Consider the following 21984-nt stretch of genomic DNA (forward strand, 5'->3'; position numbering starts at 1 on the left):
CACATTTTGTAAATTGTTATATTGTAATACATGTGTAACTATTTCTTGTGTAATAAAGTTATGAAATTCTTCAGAGATGAAATCTTCACTATACAGATTTTAAAACTAAGACGATAGAGAAAGGTAAAAACTAGGAGTCACAAAGTAACTCTATTAAGTAAAGTCAAAACAGAATTGAAAAAAAAAAAGGTGGAACCCTGTCAGATAGAGGGGCTTGCCCAAGTTCTGGTGATCTCTGGTAGACAAAGTTGCAATATAATTTATTCCCTGGTGTTCCCTTTGAACTACTATTTATCAAAGGAAGAGCCCAGTTAGACGATGAAAGGCAGGTTAGGGAGAGGGAGGGAAGAGGGGGAGGTTGATTGAGATTTTAAGGCAATGAAAGTAATTAGCAAAGCTAAGACAAGAGTATCCCTACATTGCCAGTTTCTTTTCTGACACACAAAAAATAATTGATTTCATTGAAATACTAGCCAGGGAACAGTGTTTAGTGTAATGATATTGTTAGCAATAAAATGTATCTATCTTACATTGCTTCTAGTGTGCATCTTTGACCCAGCTCCCTCACTATTTTGATTGCGGTAATGATACATGCTCTTGGCAGTGAGCCAAGCACACTCTAACGTATTACACATTTGGCTTAGTTCCAAGTGAACAGGTGTTTTAAATATTCCAGGCCCATACCCACAATGTATATCGCTACTGGGGAAAGGAGATAAGTGTCTGAATCACTGATGTTTGTTTGACACTATTTTGAGCCACACCTCTTTTGCCCTCTGAAGATTTAGCAAAGATGAACTGTGATTTCCGTAAAGACAACCATCAGAGCCCCACTCTTAACGATACAAGGTGCAACAAATTTGTAGTTCTGAACTCTGCCCCTGATGTCTGGCTACTGAGATCAGATCACTTGCTGATCAACATTAGAAGAAATAGGGAAACATTTTAGTCCTTTCCACAATTGAGTTCCTACAAGTATGAGAGATTTTATTTATATTAGAGAAAAATGTAATAAATTCTATGATAACAAATTATTTGTAATATTATGATTAGGGGAAGAAATTTGTTTTCCATTAGAAACCGTGATTCAATCTGCAGACATACTATAATCAAACAACCTAACTTTTCTGGGGTCTAAATTGTGAAATTGAAATATTTCCTGCTGGAGGAAAGAAGATAAAATAGCTGTGCAGAAATACATCTACCCAGAAATAATTCTGAAAATCCTTTCCAAATTCTTAGCTTCATGCTGCGTATGCACAAACACACAGATACATATACATACATGTGCAGTTAATATAAGCCTGGCAGTGTCCAGCAGATGAACTTGGGTATGTAACTTCCATCTCACTGTGCACAAGTTTCTGTGTCAGATCAACAAAACTTGCATTGATTTCTGCCTATCCCTTTGGCTTCAGCAATAAAGTGGGGGTGGAGAGGTTTCTGACTTCTCCTGCCACCTGCTTTAACTTCAGACTTCATCTCCATATAGACTGGATTCCTCTGACCATTAGTCAATAGTTTGCATTACCTCATAGAGACGGACTTTGAACTGTGTTTTGCTTCCTCTTTTAATGGTACTGTTTCTCCTCATCTTTTAACCATGGTCTTTAAAAAGAAGTGGGATTCTATTCAGAATGATGGTGATGGCTGTTTGAGGCATTTTAAAACTATTAGGTGGTTAATATGTGGTTAATATTATTTATGCAGCAGAAAATTGACTTTAAACCTGTGTAAAAAGCCAAGTATCATAATTGTAAACTTCTTTTAAATGTTAGACAACTTTGTTTAATTTCAGTTTTCAAAAAGTCCAGTTTCCCATCTGAGAGACTCGTGTGTTGGCCTGGTTGGGGAAACCTCCAGAGAAAACAGGGCAGTTCAGCCACTGCGGAAGCCGAGTCAGTGACTGTGGGTGGCATTGCTCTGCTGAGTCAGGTCCGTGCCAGGCCTTCCCCAAGCTTTGACTAACAGTGCGGATTTTCTGGCAAAATGCAAAAACCCAAGTCTTGCGGTTCTTAAAGCTCTCCTCGCAGTTTTCTCCATTTCATTGGGACTTTGGGAAATTTTCACTTAAGAGGATCACATCTTGCTATGTCTTCCTCATAACTGTTGAAAAAAATTGGGCACTTTTACAGTCATTTTTTACTTTTCCTTCCAGCCGGCCTATAAAGTAACTCAGTGTTTTCTGTACCATTTTGAAAACAAAAGAAAATGAAGAGCTTATATCCCCATGTTTTAAAAGAAGAATTTTTATAATGCATACAAGATTTCTCCAGGATCCCATAGCTTTGTCCAGAGAGAAACGGTAGTTTCTCCGTAAAAGCATACATTTCTTCTCTTTTCCCTCACCTACTTCTCAACCCCAGCAAAAGTCTCATCTTGTAGTTGTCAGCCTTGGCATCCTTCATCTAGTCAAGCAAATTGAAGTGAAGAGCTGAGCCGTTAGCTTGTGAATCTAAAGAATATAGGCACCAAAAAATATAAAGCAAACTTTTTTTGTTAATAACAGAGACTTAACTAAAGTTCTTGCTAGTATTATTTTAATAATTGCAACAACCCTACACTTCGTTTTACCCAGATAGGTACAGCCTATGTAATGTTATTGCAAAGAACCTCCTTCCTAGTCTCGAAAACGTAGGAGTCGAAAAAATTAAGCAGGCTTTCTTTGCCTTAGGTTTTCAACAACCTATCTTGCATTTTAACCAGGTAGCTACAACCTAAATGTTATTGAAGGGGCCTCCCCCTCTCTTCATTGGATATTACAATAAAACAATAGGAAAAACATTTTAGAGAGGATTATTCACCAGAAAATGGATTCTATTACAAATATATCCCTTATGAAAAAAAAAAGATTTGTCAAACATTTCACCGATTTCAGCTGAGAGTAAATGTTCAAAGAAAACGTAGGTGTAATTTAGGCAGTCTTTATAATTGTACAAACGTGCAGAGGCAGAATAGTGAAATAGCAAAGAGAGGGAACTCTGGGGCTTGTACACGAGTTCATTAAATTGGTTCTACCACTCACTAACTTGGTGGGCTTCAGCAAGTTATTGAACCACTTGACACTTCTTTTTCTTCATCTGTAGAATGTCAGTCATGGTGGAAAAGTGGTTGTGAGGATTAAAAAAAGATCCATGTGGAGCTGCCAGCTCAGGCCCTGGCCCATAGTAAATGCTTGATAAATAGTAGGTGTTATTGCTGAGGAACAGGTTCAATTAAGGGGAAAATTAATATTTTGATAGTGCGGGAAGACTGGTTTAATTTCCTCTTCATGCCATAGAAGAGGAAATGTTGTTTTTATAATTACCTAATGGATAATATGGAAGAAGTTATTGTGCAAATGAAAAATCTAAGTTCACCACTGAACTAACAAAATCACTGAGAATTCATAAGTTATGGGAATTGAAATACCAAGCTTAAAATTCAGGTTGTAGTACATTTCCAGTGATATTGCCTGAAATTATTAAAGCCGTCATGACTGCAAAAGCAGGCAGCTAACGCCGTGGGGGCCAGGAGCCCAAGGCCACAGAGACTTGCCAGAGAAGGCCATCTGGGGCCAGAGGACAGAGCAGTCTGTGGGGCTGGCAGCCACCACAGGGCCTCGCTGAGTTGGACAACAGGTGCTGAGTCGCTGCCAGGGGCGGGTGTCAGGGTGAGCAAAAGCGCTGATGGCCCGTGATAAAGCTTTATGTGAGATCGTAAAGTGCTGAGCCCGGACACGGTGAGAGGCCAGCTTGCATACCGAGGGATCACTTGACGTGCTCACTTGGTTATTTTTTCCCTCTCTCTTTCACAACACCCTCAACTTCTCTCTTTCGCTCTTTGTCCCTGCCTCCCAGTATCTATTTTCTATCTATCATCTATTTATCTTCTCTTTTTCTCTCTCCCATTTTTGTCATTCCTTTTCTTAAATATTTGCCCTCCACACCTTTCTGTTTTTCATTTCTCAGTGCTCTCTCCAGCTTTTGTAGCATCGTACGTAATTCAAGGTGGCTGAATGCAAAACCTAAGAATGTTACTTATTTGTGTAATATATGAAGTCATTGGAAATGTGATTTGTGAACTACAAGTTGATCCAAGATTCTGGAACCATGGATTCATATATGGATGACATTCCTAGCATAAGTAAAATAAGTTGAAATGATTTTGATGTTTTACTTAATTTAATTTGGAAACATAAATTTAGAAAAGTTAAACCTGCACATAAAATGATAAGGTAACTTGGCGTACTTAGGCCTTGATCAGCACTTGGCATTAATAATACTAGGCTTTCCAAAACATTTCTTATGAATTACATTGTCTTTATAAGTATTTAATCTAGAAGGAAAGATCTCAGTTTGCCATAATGGAATGTATATTAGGTAGTTTCAGAATCTGTTTTGCAGATGGCTTATGTCCTGTTTATTTCTAATCATTGCACTCAATTCATAATTGCCTACACTAATGAGAAAGGACCCTTTATATCAATACTGTGAAGTAGCAGGAAGTACAGTGTGAGTCCAGGAGACAGCAGCCCCCACTAACAAATGAGCCAGGAAACTAGAGGGCAAGTCCCTGTGGAAAGTTGAACAAAGAGTCCTAACTCCGAAATGCTACTGGCACTTTTGATGTCTGTCCTGTAGATACTCGGTTTGGTTATTTTCCTGGTACCAGCTGGAAATAATTAGACTGTTAGGAAAGCATATAGAGGCCCTTTGATTAATGCACTCAGAATTCACATTCATTTATGAAATTCTAAGGACCAGGTGCTCTGCTTGGTCCTAAGATTATCAGATAGAAGGCCTGGCCCCTGCCCTCAAGGAGCGCAGTTTGTGTGGAGACGGAGGCAGACACACAGGGCCCTGCGGAGTGCGTGGCAGGGATGGGACTGCAGGGCGGGCTACTTTAAATATACACAGTGACGAGAAGGACGTCAGTGTGTTTTATAAATACAGCAAAAGTATCCAAAGGAGGGCTGAGACTGAGCAACTGCTGGAGGATTCTGAAGCACTTTTATTTTTAAGCACGTTTCATTTACCTGAAGCTCCTTGCTAGTTAAAAAGGACAGTTCTAACAAACTTGCTTCTGTTGGACACCTACCCAAGGCAGTTGAAGGTAAATCCACCACTTATTACCAATCCATATATTAGGTTTGTGGAAACAACGTAACAACTGTGGAGGATAAATAGATTAGACTCTGTCCTTCCCCACAGGTGCTTGTTAATGTGGTGGGAGAGATAAAGGGTATAAACCAATATAAACTTATTTGCGGGAAAAAAAAAGCCAGGAGCATCGTAAGTGCACTGCTGTGTGTTTTGGAGATTTGGCTGAGGGACTGTCTTAGTGCCTGGTGTGAGTGTGGGTGGGGATTTGTTCCCTGAATGGAATGGACAATGGACAACACCCTATAAACCTAACGTCCAGGACAACAACCTCTTCTTCCAGGACAGCCCTTCCACCCTATAAGGCGCCTTCTTGCCCAGACCTTGACTTCCGGCCAACCTAGCTGGCCTCTTGTTCACTTGGGAGCACATCCTGGTTTCCTGTCCATGGACCAGGTCTGACAGAGCCCCATGGGTCTTCCATTTACCGGCTGAACTGGCCCAGCCCCTGACCAGTGACCATCCCACCCGTTACATTTTGAACACTCTCTGTTAAGCAGAAAGTTTTCCAATATATCAGCCAAGAAAATGAAAATGTTAATACTGCGTGAGCCAAGTCCCAGGAGGATATTACATCAAAGGAGACAAGGAATCAGAGTAAGGCTGGAGGCCAAGGCTGCTAGCCTTCGACAGACCTAGCAGACATTCCTAATGCTGCAAGGAGAGAGAGAGAAGGCTCAGCGTGAAAGGAAAGGGACAGCTTGGATCCCCACTAACTTTGGCTCAATCTTTCTGAGCCTCTCTATGATATGTCATCAGGGTCCCCTTAGCAGTATTCTCCCTCAGGGCACCTGTCCAGAAGAGTTAACCAATTTGTTGCGACATTCTACTGTGAGATACTGCACTAGTTGCCAAGGAAAGAAAGCTCTCAAGAGACACTTCCTGTCTACAGGGATCTTATAATCTAGAAGATGAGATCAAAATAAGAATACAGAGAGCAACATTATGAAATAAATGTTAATTACAAAGTTCTGGGGAAGCACGAAAGAGAGACACATTAATTTCATTAACTCTCTAGTCCCCATGAGGCTTTCCTTTTATAGTTTAAATTCATGTGTGAGGATGGGTGATGGTAGGGTTGGGAGAGAGGTTGGTTAGGGATGAAGGCAGCACATACTCTGAGTACAGATCTAGCAAGTGCTCCCTGTGTGTTGTCAGCTCCCATGGTGATTCCATTTTAAATAACAACCTCTGTCGCTGCAGCCCCAGGTTCCATTCTTCTTTTATTAACAACGACAACATTTATTGAGTGTCATCCACACGCTGGGCACATTCAAATTGCTGTGGATACGGAGGTGGAAAAGGCAAAATTTCTGCTCTTGTGGGGGTTTGTTCTAGTGCATTGAGACTCCTCCCTCCCCTGGCAGGCACAGTAGCTGTAACTTACATATTGTTCTCACACAATCCCAGCAGTGCTCCGTGGTCCTGATACCTCAACATGCTTTTAACGTGTCAGAGCAATATGGGTATTGAGCAGCATGTGCTAACATAGTTGTCAATACCAGTCTCTTGGATGGTACATCACAGGCTCAGGCAAAACCCTCAGTTAGCACATAGGCTGTCTTTACAGGGCATACTCATAGGGAATACTAACTGGGGGGTGTAAGAGGCCCTCTCCCATCATTGCTGTCAAATCACTATGGAATAACCAAAACCAAAACTTTCTGTTGAAAAGATTCAATATAGAATGGCTTATAGCCACTGGTTGGAGAGCAGGCTGGTTTATTGGGAAGAGACATAAATCAACTAGAAAAAGGGTTTGAATGCCAGGTATTATGAGGGAAGAAGTTGAGGATACCATAAATAGAGTCCATGTTCACAATCCAGAATTGGTCCTTGAAAATCCCTCTCCTTGTCATTTAATACACTGAGGAATAGACAAGAACTTGGTACAGTGTTTTCAGTGATATCCCAGACTGAAATCTTTTGCTGGTGCGTGTTGGTCCTGTGATATCAGACATGGGAACTACAACATCAAGAGGGTTTCCCCATCAGGCTAAGGGCCAGCCCGGGAGAGAGTGGGCCAGGGTCCAGCCCACTGGAGCACTTGACCTCTCTTCAGCCTGCAGAGGCCCAGGGCGGGAGAGACGTGTGAGGAGGGGAAACAACTTAACCTTCCTCTGGGAGTCCCTGGCTGTCTCAGAAGTGAGGATTTGGGTATCTCAAGTACCATCCTCAGGTATGATCAAAATTGTCATGACACGAGTCAGTAGTGGCCAACCTCACATCTTTTTATCTGTGTTGCCTTATCATATGCTCTGTGTACACTCTGCTTTTCAGATAAGCTAGTGATAAACTACGGATCCCAACTCACAGAGATTCTGCAAATTACATGAAAGGTAATGCACTTGTTTCAGAGGGAAAACCTAGAAATAGAGGAGAGGATACGAGAAAGCACCTGTGGTGTGGTGCTTTCGTCTCTCAATATGTAGTCCTCCTAGTGGTGACTTAGAGCACCAGTAGCCACAGAAGGCTTGGGAGCTGGCGAGGAACAACCCACCATGCCCAGGACTCTGAGCAGATCTGTGCGCCTCATTTACAATCGTCTGTGTCACCTCCTCTGTTCCCTCTGCTCCCACAGGGATATCCTGTGCCACAGTCATGAAGTGATTATAGAGATTGCTTTAACCAGAACTCTTGCTCCTTGCATTCTGACTTAATAATCTTATTAAAACATATAAATAACACTGTCATCTTAGGAGACCATCCAACTCATTTCAATTAGTCTGTCACCATTAGAAAGTAAGACTGTCAAATTTGTTTGCTTATTCATTTATCCAGTGAACGGTTACTGTGAACCTATGTTGAGCCCACATATATTAGTCAGACCCTCCGTTAGGGACAGAGATACCCAATCCTCATAGAACTCACTATCTAATGGTGAAGCAGACATGTTAAAATATAAGTTAGAACATAATATACCACATATTATTTTTAAAAAATCCCACAAAAAAATCAAAGACCGTAGGGGTACAGAGAAGAGAGTCCCTAAGTGCCTTGGAGAGTTAGGAAAAAGCTTCATGGAGCAAGTGATGGCATTAGGTAATAGATGTCGTAGGATGACTAAGGTTTGTCTGACAGAGAAGAGGAGTAAACCAGGATATTCCAGACAGGAATGAATGACACATATCAAAACAGTGCTATTAAAGGACATACCTGACCTGTGAAATGGTGAGAAGTTCCCCCTTGACAAAAGTGCTGGGGGAGAAGAGAGGAAGTGAGGCTAGAGAGCGAGTGGAGGACTTGCTGTGAAAATTGTGGGTGTGGCTGTTGGGAGCCGCCATGGTTTGTAAGAAGAACAGCGATACAATTAGATTTGCACTTTAATGAGACCCCGCCAAAAGTAGGAAGGATGATTGACTGAAAAGTGAGGGTCAGAAGACAAAGAGACTAAGGATGGGAGACCAAATGAAAAAATAATGATAGTTGAGTCAAGAGATGACAGAGTCAGTGGTGATTTCTGGGTTTCCAGCTTAAACGACTAGGTGGTGATATTTGCTAGGAAAGGAGAGGTGGGAGGGGAATGGATATAGGGATAGGTTGGAATCAAATAAATGAGAAAATAAATGATGTTGTAAAAGAGGTCATGGGAATCCTATAGAAATGAGGAAGCATGGTGGCTGAGAACTGTAGTCCTGAGCTGACTGATAAATATAGACGGTATAGATTACTCCCAGTGCAAATGACTAATCGTGCATTTACCCAACTTCAATAAAAAGGCATTTACGACTAGAAAAGAGCCTACATGGAAACAAAAATAATGATTTGACCTTACTCTGATTACTCAAGATAACATATACATCTTCTTTTGTAAAAATGTCATTGATGGTTTATAAAAGATGCTTCAATGTGTTATTTTTAAAGAATCTGTGCCCGCAAAATTCTGGGTTTTTGGTCCCTGTAACCTATTTGCAAGTAAAATGCCATAGTCTAAAAAGGTTAGTAGATGAAGTTACATTCATATTTTATACTTTCAAAAATGCTCCTTCTTGATCTTTGTTAATTTACTCCTCTCCTCTCTTTCTCAACCTTTGTTTAATTTATAGTTCTGGCTTAGCTTTTCCTTCCTTATTTAAGAAATCACTAACATTGTCCATTTTTCAAATCTACTTACAGTTTGGTCCTTTGTAGTTGAGCTTTTTATTTTGTATTCCAGCCTTTATTTTCTTAGCTTGTTTTAGAGAGATTATTAGGATTAACTGCATAAATTAGCATGCATTTCAACCATTATATACTAAAATCCCCCGTTTAGTATTTTACTTCAGATCTCTCCTGGATTCAGAATGTCAGGGAGTGTTTCATGGCTGTGTGTGCCAAACTTCCCTTCTCAGTCCCGTTCTAGGCCAATCTCATGATGCGTGCCTTGTCCAGGTTCCAAAAGAGGTGTGGTGGAAGAATCCTTAATAAAAACACCAAACCACTGGCCTGTCCTGGGGAGGCCTGAATCATCTGATTGGCCCTAAAATCACCCTGATTTTCCATGAATCCTCAAGGCTAAGGTTGGCTCAGAGTAAGACCAATGTCAAAGCCCAGGAGAACAGTGGAGCAGTAGACCAGCGTCCAAGAATGGGGAAAAAAGATGAACTTTGCTCAAGAATTTTAAAACATGCTTATTTCAAATTTATAGTATCTGACTCACATTCACAAAAGTTTCCCCATGCTCTTTCCTAAAAAGTTTCTGTTTTTCCTTTTCTAACCTTATACATTCAGCCTAAAATCCCTTTTTTCTTCTTCCATACTGAATTCCATGCCCTCTTTCCCGCTACCCGTTTCATTACTGAGATTATATACTTCTGGTTTTTTCCCTTAAAGATTTCATGAATGCTCAGTTTTTCTGAAATTCTATATTCAGACCAGTACCCTAGTTTTTAAGTATTCAATGATATAAATCTCCTGAGTTATAATGTTTCATACATTGTACAAATTATGCCTACACTGTGTTGCTTTCTAACTTAAAAACTGTACATTTCAAAAAATAGTCATTTTATAACAGTTACTTAAAGAGAGTAAAATAATAACTGAGTTTTAATGTAATGTGAAATGGTGAAAAAAGAAGTTACAGTTGCAAAAACACTACATGGAGACTACTCTTTCTCCCTCTGGCATCTGAATGTTCTTTCCTATTCTGTTCATCCATCCATTCAGGCTATCATTAATGCTGCAGGCATGTATTAAGCTTCTACCACGTGCCAGGGCCTGTGCTAATTCCTGGTGATACAAGATGACTAGTAAACAATCCCTAACCTCCAGGAGCTCGCTCATGGGGAGAAAAACGTGTAAACAAATGATCTTACTCATATATTCAGAAAAAGCATCTTTGTATCCAGAGGACCACACACAACACCAGACGCATAGTGGCACTTAGTCAATGTGTCTGAAGAGGTCCGGATCCCACCATCTCTACCCCCAACCAGCCAGACAACCTGCATACAGTTGAGCAAGCTCTGCATACATTAACGTTGAAGTCAAAATGTGTGTTCTGCTCATTCAGCAAGCATTGCTGAGCACCTACAATGTGTCAGGCTCTGCTCTATATTGAAACTCCAGAAGTGAAGAAAGGAAGGTGCTTTGTTAATTGCCTCATGATCTAACAAAGGAGACAAATAATCAAGAATGTGTGATAAAGGCTCTAACAGAAAAATGTATATAGTAAATGAGCTCATGAATGAGGGAGAAATTAATTCAGCCCAGGTGGTCACAAAAGTCTATAGAGAGATGACGTGTCAGCTCCGCCTTGAAGGAGCACTGTCCACATCCAGGGAACAGACACTGGTGGGCTCATTGCAGAAGCCCAGCTTGAGCAAGGAAATGAGATGTGAAAGGCCAGTTGCTTATGCACCGTTATTCCTCACCTTCTGGAAGCCATGAGGAAGGGCCAGATGATCCTTGGTGGTCTCATCCAGAATTAGAGTCCTGGTGATTCTATCACCATCTAAATGTTTATGAAATAATTCATGGCCATAGGAGGCAGAGGGTGGATGTTTCTTTATGTTCTATACATTAAAAGTCTTCAAATCTTTAATTAGTGTCTTTTCTTTCCATTACTTGAAGATGAAAAGTTATTCAGTGAAAAAAGTTGTAAGTCCAGTATTAAGATCACCTTTTGAAGAAAGGAATGAAAACAAAAACAATGAAAATCTCCAGCTCTTCCCAGCCTTTCCCCGGCAGGAGTTAATATCTGGTTAGAATGAGCATCAATAACCTAGAGAAATGCAGTGTTGTTAAGGTTTATCTTTTCAATTTTTTATTAAAATTTTCACCATTAATGAATAATTTTTGGTAAAATTTAATTTTTTCATGCTTTTTACTAGATATGATTTGCTTGTCTAATTAAAGTCTACTGATTAATTGTACTAAATTCACAGTATTTTAATGTGTCTTTTCATTTCTGTATTAAGAACAAAGAAGAACTGCAAAATAAGGAGAGCTAGTACAGACAATGCTTGCAGTTTTGATTATTAAAACCTGTGGAGAAATTTCTTGGCACCTGATCTTCCCCCAGCCTAAAGTAATCTGTGCTAGAAATCACACACACACACACAAAAATACAATATTATAGGTTGGTTCAGAGCTTTTTAGTTTGAATTTGTATTGCCTGCTTCTCTAAGAAACAAGTGCGCAAAACAGCATCTGGTGTATAGTAGGTTTTCAATAATTGTTTGCTGAATATGTTTTAAATGAAATAAGTCACAGGGCGCAGTCCTTAGGACAGCCGCTTGCCAGAGACTGAAGAAACTGGAAGCGGCATCATGAGTATCAGCACACCACTATGGGAGGATGCTTACAAAATACTCTCAGACACTTCATTTATAGGCGGTATCCCTTTCAGCTGCACCTCCTGTCCCTGTGTGGATTTACTACTTTCTAAAGATTACTCAGCTTGTTAAGAGCAGATGCTTATCTTTGAAAAGCTGTGAAAGACAAGCACAAAAAATGATTTAGTATCACAGAAAAGGAACTACCTTTTTTCTAAGTTGTCCTTTTTATCCCTTGGTTTTTGTGTGAACATGACATTCATGCAACTAATAGAAATAATTCTTGTGTGTGTTCTCGACACATCAACCCTCTGAAGTAAGGGTCATGCTAGCTATACAAGAAAGGATGATTATTTGGATCTTAAGAAAAATTAATGAGGATTTTTGGATTTTTCACAAAAGGATTGGAAATTTCTGCTATACAATGGATAGGCCCAGAAAAAGAAAGATGCTGAAAGTAGACATTCTTAAGGACTAAGATTGCAGACACGGAAAGAAATTGAGTGGTTGCAGGTTTTTAATCTGTGATGCTGGCTCTCTGAAAGAAACTGAATTTTACTTAAATAGCAATAATATAAAATATATAACTTCATATAAGTGAAAAAGACCAATAATTTAGTTATTTCTTTTTTACTAATGAGAACTAATTAAGAAGGGGAAACCAGTTTTACTGTTGTATACAGACGGGGTTTTCTAGTTGATAACATAATGCCTAAGACAAGAAACGAGAGCTCCATGTGGCATTCTCTTTCATTTATATTCCTTTCAGTAATGAAATAGAATCTGTTCCCTACATCTATTTCATTAGAATTTTTGAAGCACCTGTCACCTATCATGTCAGTTTCTATGTAGTTCAAGTTTCCCCAATGAACAAATGTAGTAATGCAGGGGCCATATGTCCACATGTCTGGGAGGGGAGAGTCCACGTGGTTTTTGGATCACCTGTCTGGACTCCTTTTCCCATTTATTGTTTGGAGTATGTCACCTTCTGTCAATCTAATTACTTCTCTAAGAAACGGCTGTTCTCAGCTCACTGCATGACAATCGCTGCCTTGTGAAAACATCCCAGAAGCCTCTGCAGTCAGTTGATCTACCCCCAAAAGTGTCATTCTCACATGGAAAACTGACTTCGGTGTACAGACTCACTCAAGATTTACAGAGTTCTCAGAGGGAAGAGTTTCTTTAGATACGTAGCAAGAGAAGCTGGTGGCTTCGATAGATCTCTTGCCTTATCTTAACGTACAGAATAAATCTTTTCAAAACATAGTCAGCTGAGAGACACTTGCAATGTATACATCCAAGACTTCTAGCTCCTGTAAAGGAATGATGATTTAAGTGCCTACACTACTTGACCAATAACATTTGTAAAAGATCAGAGAAGCTTTCAGAGGCCAGCAGCAGAGATTTCTATTTTACTAGAAAAAGGCCTGAAGGAATAATTCTTATTTATCCATTTAGTAATCCCTTTAGCTTATACCGACTATTTATTACTGTGATAAAGACACTTGGCTGAATCTAACAGTAATTCCTTTGTCATCATTAAACGACTGTGGATTGTTAATATAATAAAGATAAGACTGCTCTTCTAGTTCAACATTCACACTATGGTATTCAAGTTTGTGCTATGACTTCCATTTTCAGAGCTTTGTAATTTCACCATAATCATTTGTTCTTGGCAGAAATGTGTTCTACAAGCTCTCAGCTGAGGATAATATTTTTGAACAATATTTTCAGTGTTCTGGTTGTGTGATTACAGGAATTTGGAACTCAATATTAATTTGCTCTTGGATTTTGTGTTGTGTATCTCAAAATGCTCCTTTTTTAAATAACTCAATTTAACTTGAAATAAGACTGTTGTGTACCTTTAAGTGGTAGAGATATTTCATTATTTAAGTACTAGTGATATTCACTGTAAGATAATGTAGTCCGATACAAGAAGAATTCATTGGGAGGAAATGAGCCACTGTTTTCCCTTGTCCCCATCACTGCTACTTCCTTGTGACTTCATGCCACCTGCTTTATTTGCCTAATAGTTCATATCATTCTTCAGGTACAAAGCAAGCTGTTGATCTAACTGATTTCTTAATACATAAACTGATGAGAGTTTTATTGACCAATAAGCATTCCTACTCTGTCTAAAATTTGATGTCTAAGAAGTGTCAATATTTTAGCCATATTTTTATGCTTAAAATTTTCCCGCAGCCTAATTTTTAAAAATTTCTACCTCGTTTATTTCAACATTCAATCTACTGCTGTGGTTGCCTCTGAGTGGGAGAGATCTATTCCGCATCCCTTACTTCAGGAGTGTGGGAAAGCCTGGACAGAGGAGAGGGGGCCCCGGGTTGCCCCTGACAGGAGGTAGGAGGGTTGGGCCATCACGCTTGGCCCTGCTGGTTTGAGACCTGGCATAAGGTTTCACTAAAATCTTCATGGAAGACTTGTGAGAGATAATGAGTTAATATTTATGGCGATCTTTCAATAAAGTGTAATTGATGTTTGAATTTTTATAAACCAAGCACCATATCTACCCCCAAAAGCTTTGTAAGAATATTTAGCACACATGTATGTGCCAGATGGATTGTAATGACAGTTGATAGGCCTCTCCTCACCCTTGCGTTCTCTTGTCAAAAATCTGCACATCAAAACAACTATAATTTTTACAATAAGATTTATTGGATAAAAGATTTGCATGCATATTGAAAAGTCTGTCTATATAAAGACTATAAATTAATGTTATATAACAGAAGACTCTAAATTAATGTTATATAACAGAAGACTCTAAATTAAAGGTTTACATAATTTTTTTACTTCAATAATTTAAAAAATACATAAATAAAATTTTTTTAAAAATTAAAAAACAATATTCTTAACACACCTTATAGAAGTAGAAGTAGATAAATTTGGAAAAGTATAGGGTAATATTTTCTTCATCTTCCATATTTTTCTCCATGTAAATGAATTTTTATGAAAAATATAGGGAGTATGATGTGAGACACTCAGAAATTATCCTTGAAAACTCAAGGATATGTAGAGATCAAAGCAGATACATGCCATAATACAACAGTTATCACTCAGAAAAATGCTCTTGTGGTTAAGAAAATGCTAACAAAAGAGTTTAAAAGATAGGAAATTAAGTTAGCAAAGAAAATTATTATTCTGAAGTATTGTGACATCCTTTATAGTATTAAACCCTAGGAAGACTTATGCTGGTAAAAATGGTGGCTGTAGATCCTTGTTGAGAGGACAGGTGGCCCCACCAATTATAAATTCCCTGAGATTGTAAATGTATATTTTATCATCTTGTGTCAAAATATTCATTTTAATATTCAAACATTTTACCACATAAGAAGCTGTAACCATATGTTTATTTGTTATATTATACCACTATAACATTAATAAATATTTACAGAGCCAGAGTGTATCATAGATATATTAGAAATGGTGGCTCTCTTCATTTGATCTTAAGTGAAAATCTTCAGTGCCTCAGAAACTAATTTTAAATAATGTTGCGTTTGTTACACATTGAGAAGAGCCAAGGAGTTTAAATTTTTAAGACTGACACCCCCTTTTTTAACTCATGTTGTTTTATTTATTTTTCCCAATTACATGAGTTAAAGATGGAGTGTTATCTCAGCTTTGAATTTCTTAGCTTGATGTCACAGCTTTTGTTTTATTTGTATGTGATTCTGTCTTTAATAAAGATGAGCTCTGCTGAACTTCCCATTAATGAGAGACGCTTAGGTACACAGCTCTTTATAAACGATTTTAGTCATACCAGGAAAATTCAGAAATGTTGCTAGTCTATTAATAATTAACATGGCAAGCTGTGTGATTAATCAGTTTTATGATCTCTAAAAACATAACATTACCTCTGTAAATCGGATCGTGTACAATTAAGTTGATGACCATCAGTTAAAAAAAGAAAGAAAGTAAAACTCAGGCCTCCTGATTCATGCTTTTTCTGTTGGAGTTTTACATGAGTATTTCTCCTGCGGTGACAGTGGGGACTAGCCCAGGCCTCCATTCAGGAGGCAGGATGTTCGCGATAAGGCACTGACTTCTCACTTGTGTGTGCCAGGAGACGGTCTGAGGGTGATCCTGCTCAGCTGGAACCAGGAGGAACTTTTGCCAGTTTGGTAGTTATTGCCTTGGTTACCTGTTTTCAGAGTTCTTGAGCTTCCTTACTCAGCTCGTGATAACAAAGCCCTGGGTTCAGCTGTGTGGACTTCTCTTTAGCCTGTGTTTACGCTGATAACCTCTCAGTATCATCAATTTCAATACACATTTTCACATGTATAGAATTCTAGCCAGACTAAGCAAAGGCAATTCTCCTTACGATCACAGTGTCTGAACGTTCTGAACGGGTGCTTCTTGAGCATGTGAGCTGGGTTCTCTTTGCGCCTTTTGCTGTCAAGTGCACAGCCTGAGGGGTGGCGGGACGCCATGAGTGCCAACCATTATGTTAAACTCAAACTAGGGATCTGTTCCCAGCATTTCTGCTTTTGTCATGGTCACAGATTCTGAAATCATTGTGTAATGTCCTGACTTCTGATTTTTCTGTGGGAAGATAAGAGTGTTGCAATTTGCTACCTTACTTGAATTCTTCTGTAATTGTCTCTCTCCAGATATATGAAGCACGTATGAATTCCATATCATGAAACTTCAGCCCTCGTACCCTCTTTGTTCATTGACTGAGTTTAGTTGCAAAAGGAATATTTCCCTTTTATTTATTTTTTAATAGTAACGAGTACACTGTTGAAATGACTCACGGTTTCTCTCTATGGTTTCTTTACTCTAGTGTAATAAGCATATGTAATAACAACCTGAAATACTGGACAGCTTGAACTTCTAGAACACCCCTGAATGTTTCATACAGCTTTTGTCTAGGTTTGAACTTTCCACATTGTGTATTTCAGACGTTGAGAAAGAAGGGCCTTAATGGCTGTGACAGCCCAGATCCTGATGCAGACGATTCAGTAGGTCACAGCCCTGAGTCTGAGGACAAGTACAGGAAAATTAACGAAGATATTGATCTAATGATCAGCAGGCAAAGATTGTGTGTAAGTACTCGGAACACCTTTCATTTTTTTTACTCTTGATATTTCTCTGAACCTGGCAGGCCTTGAACAAGAAAGAAAACAAAGGCTGTGAAAGCCCCGATCCTGACTCCTCTTATGCACTCACCCCACGCACTGAAGAAAAATACAAAAAAATTAATGAAGAATTTGATAATATGATCAAGAGTCATAAAATTCCTGTAAGTACCAAAGGTAGATGGCTGGTCTGCTGATAGCTGCTGCAGTAACATACCTTAACCCTTTCAGTGATGGCTTTATCCAAGAAGCATTGGAAAGTCAACCTAATAAAGGAGCCATCTCATCCCACGGGCAGTTCATTTAGAAAGCAAACCCTAAGGGATGCTTGACATTACGTAATCTGAAAGAGTTGCCGTCCAGAAGTTCCTTCAGAGGTAGAAAATTAACAGGAGGAAGAGAAAGATCTACGAGACACACCCTGCATTTACACAATCTCTTAAGCACACAGTCCACACAAATCATAATGCACTAGTGAAACTTTAGAATTTCCTTCTGAACGGGTTGGAGGATTTACTACAAAATATATATATATTTGTCCTGAGACCAGACACAGGAGTGGAAGTGCAGTTCTCTCATGTAAACTGACAATCATCCACCAAATAAAAGCGAATTTCTGAATAAAGCTTCCGTTCCTCTCCCTAAACATGAAATCCCACCGCAGCACTGAAGGGTTAAAGCTAACGCTGGCTGCAGGGAAACAGACTGCATGAGAACCTGAGGGTCAGATCTCGACATGTTTGTGTGCTGGGTGATTGTGGAGCTTCTCAGAATACTCGCTTTGCCTACACCAACATTTTCCATGCTTTAACATTTGGCTCAATTTTGTCTTAACCAAGTCAAAAAATTTCTAACAATCAATCATATGCCTTGCCAGATATTTAAGAGAAATAACTCTGCATGTATTATTTTGGTTTTGCACACATAGAAAGGGGGAAAGTACATACCTGTGATTATATTCTGTCATGAATCAAGTGATGTTAGTTTTGTGACATAAAGTGATGTAACTCAAGGCTCACACGCTTTCTGAATAACTAATGTTAGTGTCTGAGCTCTCATCATATACAAGCTCTCCAATAGGTAGTTAACTCCTTTCTCAAAAAAGTACATTTTTTGGAAGTTAGCAAAACAGCCTAAACCTGAGGATTGAGAGAGACTCTGTAGAGAAAATATGCCTCAGCAATTACAAGTGCAGATATTTGGGGAAAAAAGCTCTAGGCCAGATCCACAACTACACTCACAAGATAAATGCACGCTTTACACAAGGTCGGTGCACAGTCAACTCGTGTTGAATTAAATTGAAACTTTAACACTTATTTATAAAATGTATGCATATTAAACTTTCTATCCTCATAAATACATGTCTGCTTCTTTTGTGAAATGAAATAATGTGAGCAGTTGAGCTTTTGTTGAATCAGAATTATTAATACACTGTAGCATGAAGGAAAGCTAAGTGCTGTAAATTCTTAAAGGTTTCATGAAACCAGGTACTACATACAGCACACCCACAGCAGGCACTTAATCAAATGAAATGTTTCCTATCAGATGCAGCGGTGCATCCTTGTTATACCCAGAATTCTTAAATGATCCAATATCCGCTGGGACTTTAATCTTGCCCAGAAGAAAGAAAGAGGCAGCTCCTTTGGGCCAATTTTTAGTTCTTATAGCCGAGTTTCTCTAGCTATAATACTACGGTAATTTAGAGCTGCTAGTACAAAGATGTGTGAATGTAAGATTTCAAGGTGAAGCATGTTGGGTGTCTCAGGTAGGAGGAGTCCCCCGCACGATTAGGAAAAGGGCAATGTAACACTGCGGATCGCTCTCCATGGCGGTGACTCTGAATGTGTGTGAGCTTTAGCCCCCAGAGTTCTGGGAAAATGCCCATATTTGCACATTGGATCGTTTTTCCCATGCTTTAGGGGGAAAGAGGTGTGATGCATACCTAGATTCCCTCACAGTATTTCATCCTGTCATGCAAAGAGTTCAAAATCAGGATACATGATTTCTTAAGAGGTGCAGCGGTGTGTGGCAGTGGATGACAAACCACATTAGAGTTTCCAGGCAGAGCCGTGAGAAGGAGCCACACAGCTCCCAGCTGTGCCTCCACATCCTCATTTCTTTAGTAAGTGCTTTAGTCTCCACGACGAAAAGCCTAGTTTTCGCACATCGCTTTCAGTTGCTGGAAGTAAATTTTGTTGAAAGTTTCCACAGCTGCTAAAACATTTACAGCAGGGCAAGGACACTCTGCCCTTTGTATGTAGAGAGTGTCTCCACCTCTTTAAAAACATTATAAGACTGTTTTTCTATTTCAAAGACCCAGTTTGAAGAGTTTCCCTTCTAAAATAGAAAATTTAATATTGCAGTCACCTGTTGGTGCAGTATAATTTATGCCCATATTCCTCAATTACATGAAATAGTTCACGGATGATTTGGAATCCTGTTGACCAGCATTTCCTCGTGCGGGGTTTGCTACGGTTCATTCTGGGCTTCACAGCAAGAAAAAACAGCTCCATTTGAGGAACCAGGAATTAGGAAATGGGCTGAAGGAAGGAGGGGCGGATGCAAGATTAGTTGAGAGTGAACAGAAAGGGAGCAAGTGGAAAGAGAGTGTATGTATTTTCTTCAAATAACAGACTGAAGAGAAAAAATATTATAACTAGGATCAAGGAAGGAATTAGAAGGAAAAGCACTTGAGATTATTTATATGCAGAGGAGAAGTGCTTGAAGGAAGGAAACGATTGAATCTATAGATCCAATGGAGATAAAATGGCAAAGCTTCTCAAGGAAGGGATCTGAACAGGACGGAGTTGCAGATGGCCCCGGGGTAGTTCAGGTGGTAGGTGGGTAGACTGAAGCTGAGTGGGGGACAACCTCATGACCTCTATTTTTTATATTGAATTTAGCTTCTATAGATATTGAGGTAGGGAAGCAGGTGCTTGAAAGAGAACTGAGAAGGGTGAAGGTTGGAGATGGAATGAGCTAGTAAAGGCCAGCGTTGTTGAGCAGCCTTGAGGAAATTTGGTTATCAGCAGTTGGTAGTCACTAGTCATCAGAGTTGTGTGATTTTTTTTTGTCTGCTGGTGCTCAGCAGCTTGGTAATGGTTGATCAAAAGTTAAGGGTTAGGGTTAGTTAGTGGCCCCAAAAAATGGATTCAGTTCAATCATTCATATTAAATAAAAGAAGGCTTATTAACTAAAAATGTTTTCTTAAAAATATTTTTTTGGACTTTTTCTTGTGATAAGTTTGGGAAAATGGTGGTTTTAGACAAGAGTTCAGATGCCTTTCTGACCACGATGACTCACTTCAGTAACCATGATCGATTTAGGAATAGAAACTAAAAGCTTTTTAGCTATCATGCCCATATCTCTTAAAGCCAGGGCCAGCATCATGGCCACGTGAGCTGTGGAGTTACACGGGTCCTGCTCCTAGAGGGCCACGCTTGGTTAAATGCTCTGCTGTTGCCATCTTGAAATTCTTAGTAATTTTTTGACTAGGGGCCCCGCATTTTCATTTTGCCCTGGGCACTGCAAATTATATAGCCAGTCCTGCCTACAGTATTTATTTAATCACCCCAAATTCCCTCTTCCTGTCTTGAGTGTTCTAAAATTTGGATCCAGGCCCTGAGATCTTTGTAAGTTTGGAGTTTTTAACTGCTTTTTGGCTTTCATTTTTTAGGCAAAAATTTTAAAAATTTAGATGCCTTTAAGTTCCCTAGTTTTGAAAAGGCAAGAAGAAAAAGAATAATGCCAATTTCTTATAAACATTTATACATTATTATTGCCTTTGCATTTCCTAAAATGTTTAGAACTGGTTGGTCTATTTATGATTGCAACTACTTCATGTCTGACATAAGGTCGAGGGAGATTAAATGACTTGCCTGGTTAAGTGGCAGTTTATTACACAGCCTGGACTGCAACTGAGATCTCTGTTATAAGGGCTGATGTTCTTTCTGCTTCTCTGCAATATCTTCTCAGTATGGACATTTAAGCTTATAATTTGATTTCAAAATTATTTAGCCAGTTCCTGATACACATAAGGAAACAAAGCAAAAAATAGAGAGAATGCAAAGGATGGAAGCATATTTTATGAATTGTGAATTTTTGAAGTATATTCTGATATCAAAATTATATCTGACTGCTCTTTAGCCAATCACAAGAGAGTTTTATAATAATCATCATCAAGTTGTTTCTGGTCCAGAAAGCTGGAAACTGAATACTTCTTGGGGATGATAGGTAGTCAGAGGATGGAAGGAGTAGAGAGACTTTCACTGAATTGGTTATTAATTAGGGTGGTTCAGAATTTATTAAATAACTATTATTAATACTCTTTATTTTGGATATGCATATAATTACCCAGAGGGGAAAATAGGCTTTTCTCTCTACTGGCACACAATCAATATTCTATAGAATATTCAGGAAAGAAGTAGTTTCATGGCAGATCCTTAGGTACCCAGTAGTAAACATTTATAAGTAGTAGTAACGAATACAAATTAAAATATTTGTAACCAAAAGATGGCTTTAAAATACCAAATTTGAGTAAATATGGAAGAGGGGAGTCTTTGTGGTTTATTTTTTCCCAAGACCTCAGTCACACCCTTTCAGCATAGAGCACACTCCACTGTGAATGCTCACCCCTATTCCGTGAGAAGCCATTTAGTTCATTATTTTTGTGGTTCACAAATAATAAGCTACTACCCTGCAGCCCATGCTCATGGTGTGATTTCTGACTGCAACATTTTATTTTTATCCAAAAATATTTACTGTGTTGCATAGTGATTTAGTAGCAAAAGCAACAGGCTCACTTACTTACTAGTTAGATGACCTTGGGCCACTTACCTAATCTCATTCAATTTAAAAAGGGAAGAATTATATCTATAGTGAAGGGATATTGAAAGGGTTAAATCATATCATGTATGCAAATTATACAGTACAGTGCCTGCTCAGTAAATAATCACAGTAAATTGTAAGCTTGTATTTTTATGTTAGTCTTCCTAA

The 21984-nt window shown here is 39.0% G+C and overlaps 1 protein-coding gene across 5 annotated transcripts in view; it reads left to right on the top strand.

Moving 5' to 3' along the window:
- Window positions 1-21984, top strand: part of MEF2C (myocyte enhancer factor 2C) — a 146990-nt gene that overhangs the window by 88237 nt on the left and 36769 nt on the right. For 4 of the 5 annotated variants that reach the window (XM_087430067.1, XM_087430068.1, XM_087430070.1 and 1 more), the window contains exon 4: window positions 16813-16956. In XM_087430067.1, coding sequence (XP_087286193.1) covers window positions 16813-16956 — 144 coding nt within the window. Of the gene's footprint in view, window positions 1-16812; window positions 16957-17015; window positions 17154-21984 lie in introns of all 5 variants that reach the window. The other variant, XM_087430071.1, reaches the window with a different exon arrangement.

This window comes from Ceratotherium simum, chromosome 4 (genome assembly GCF_057802395.1).
Source record: "Ceratotherium simum simum isolate JZ-2026a chromosome 4, ASM5780239v1, whole genome shotgun sequence".
In the NCBI taxonomy this organism is placed as follows: domain Eukaryota; kingdom Metazoa; phylum Chordata; class Mammalia; order Perissodactyla; family Rhinocerotidae; genus Ceratotherium; species Ceratotherium simum.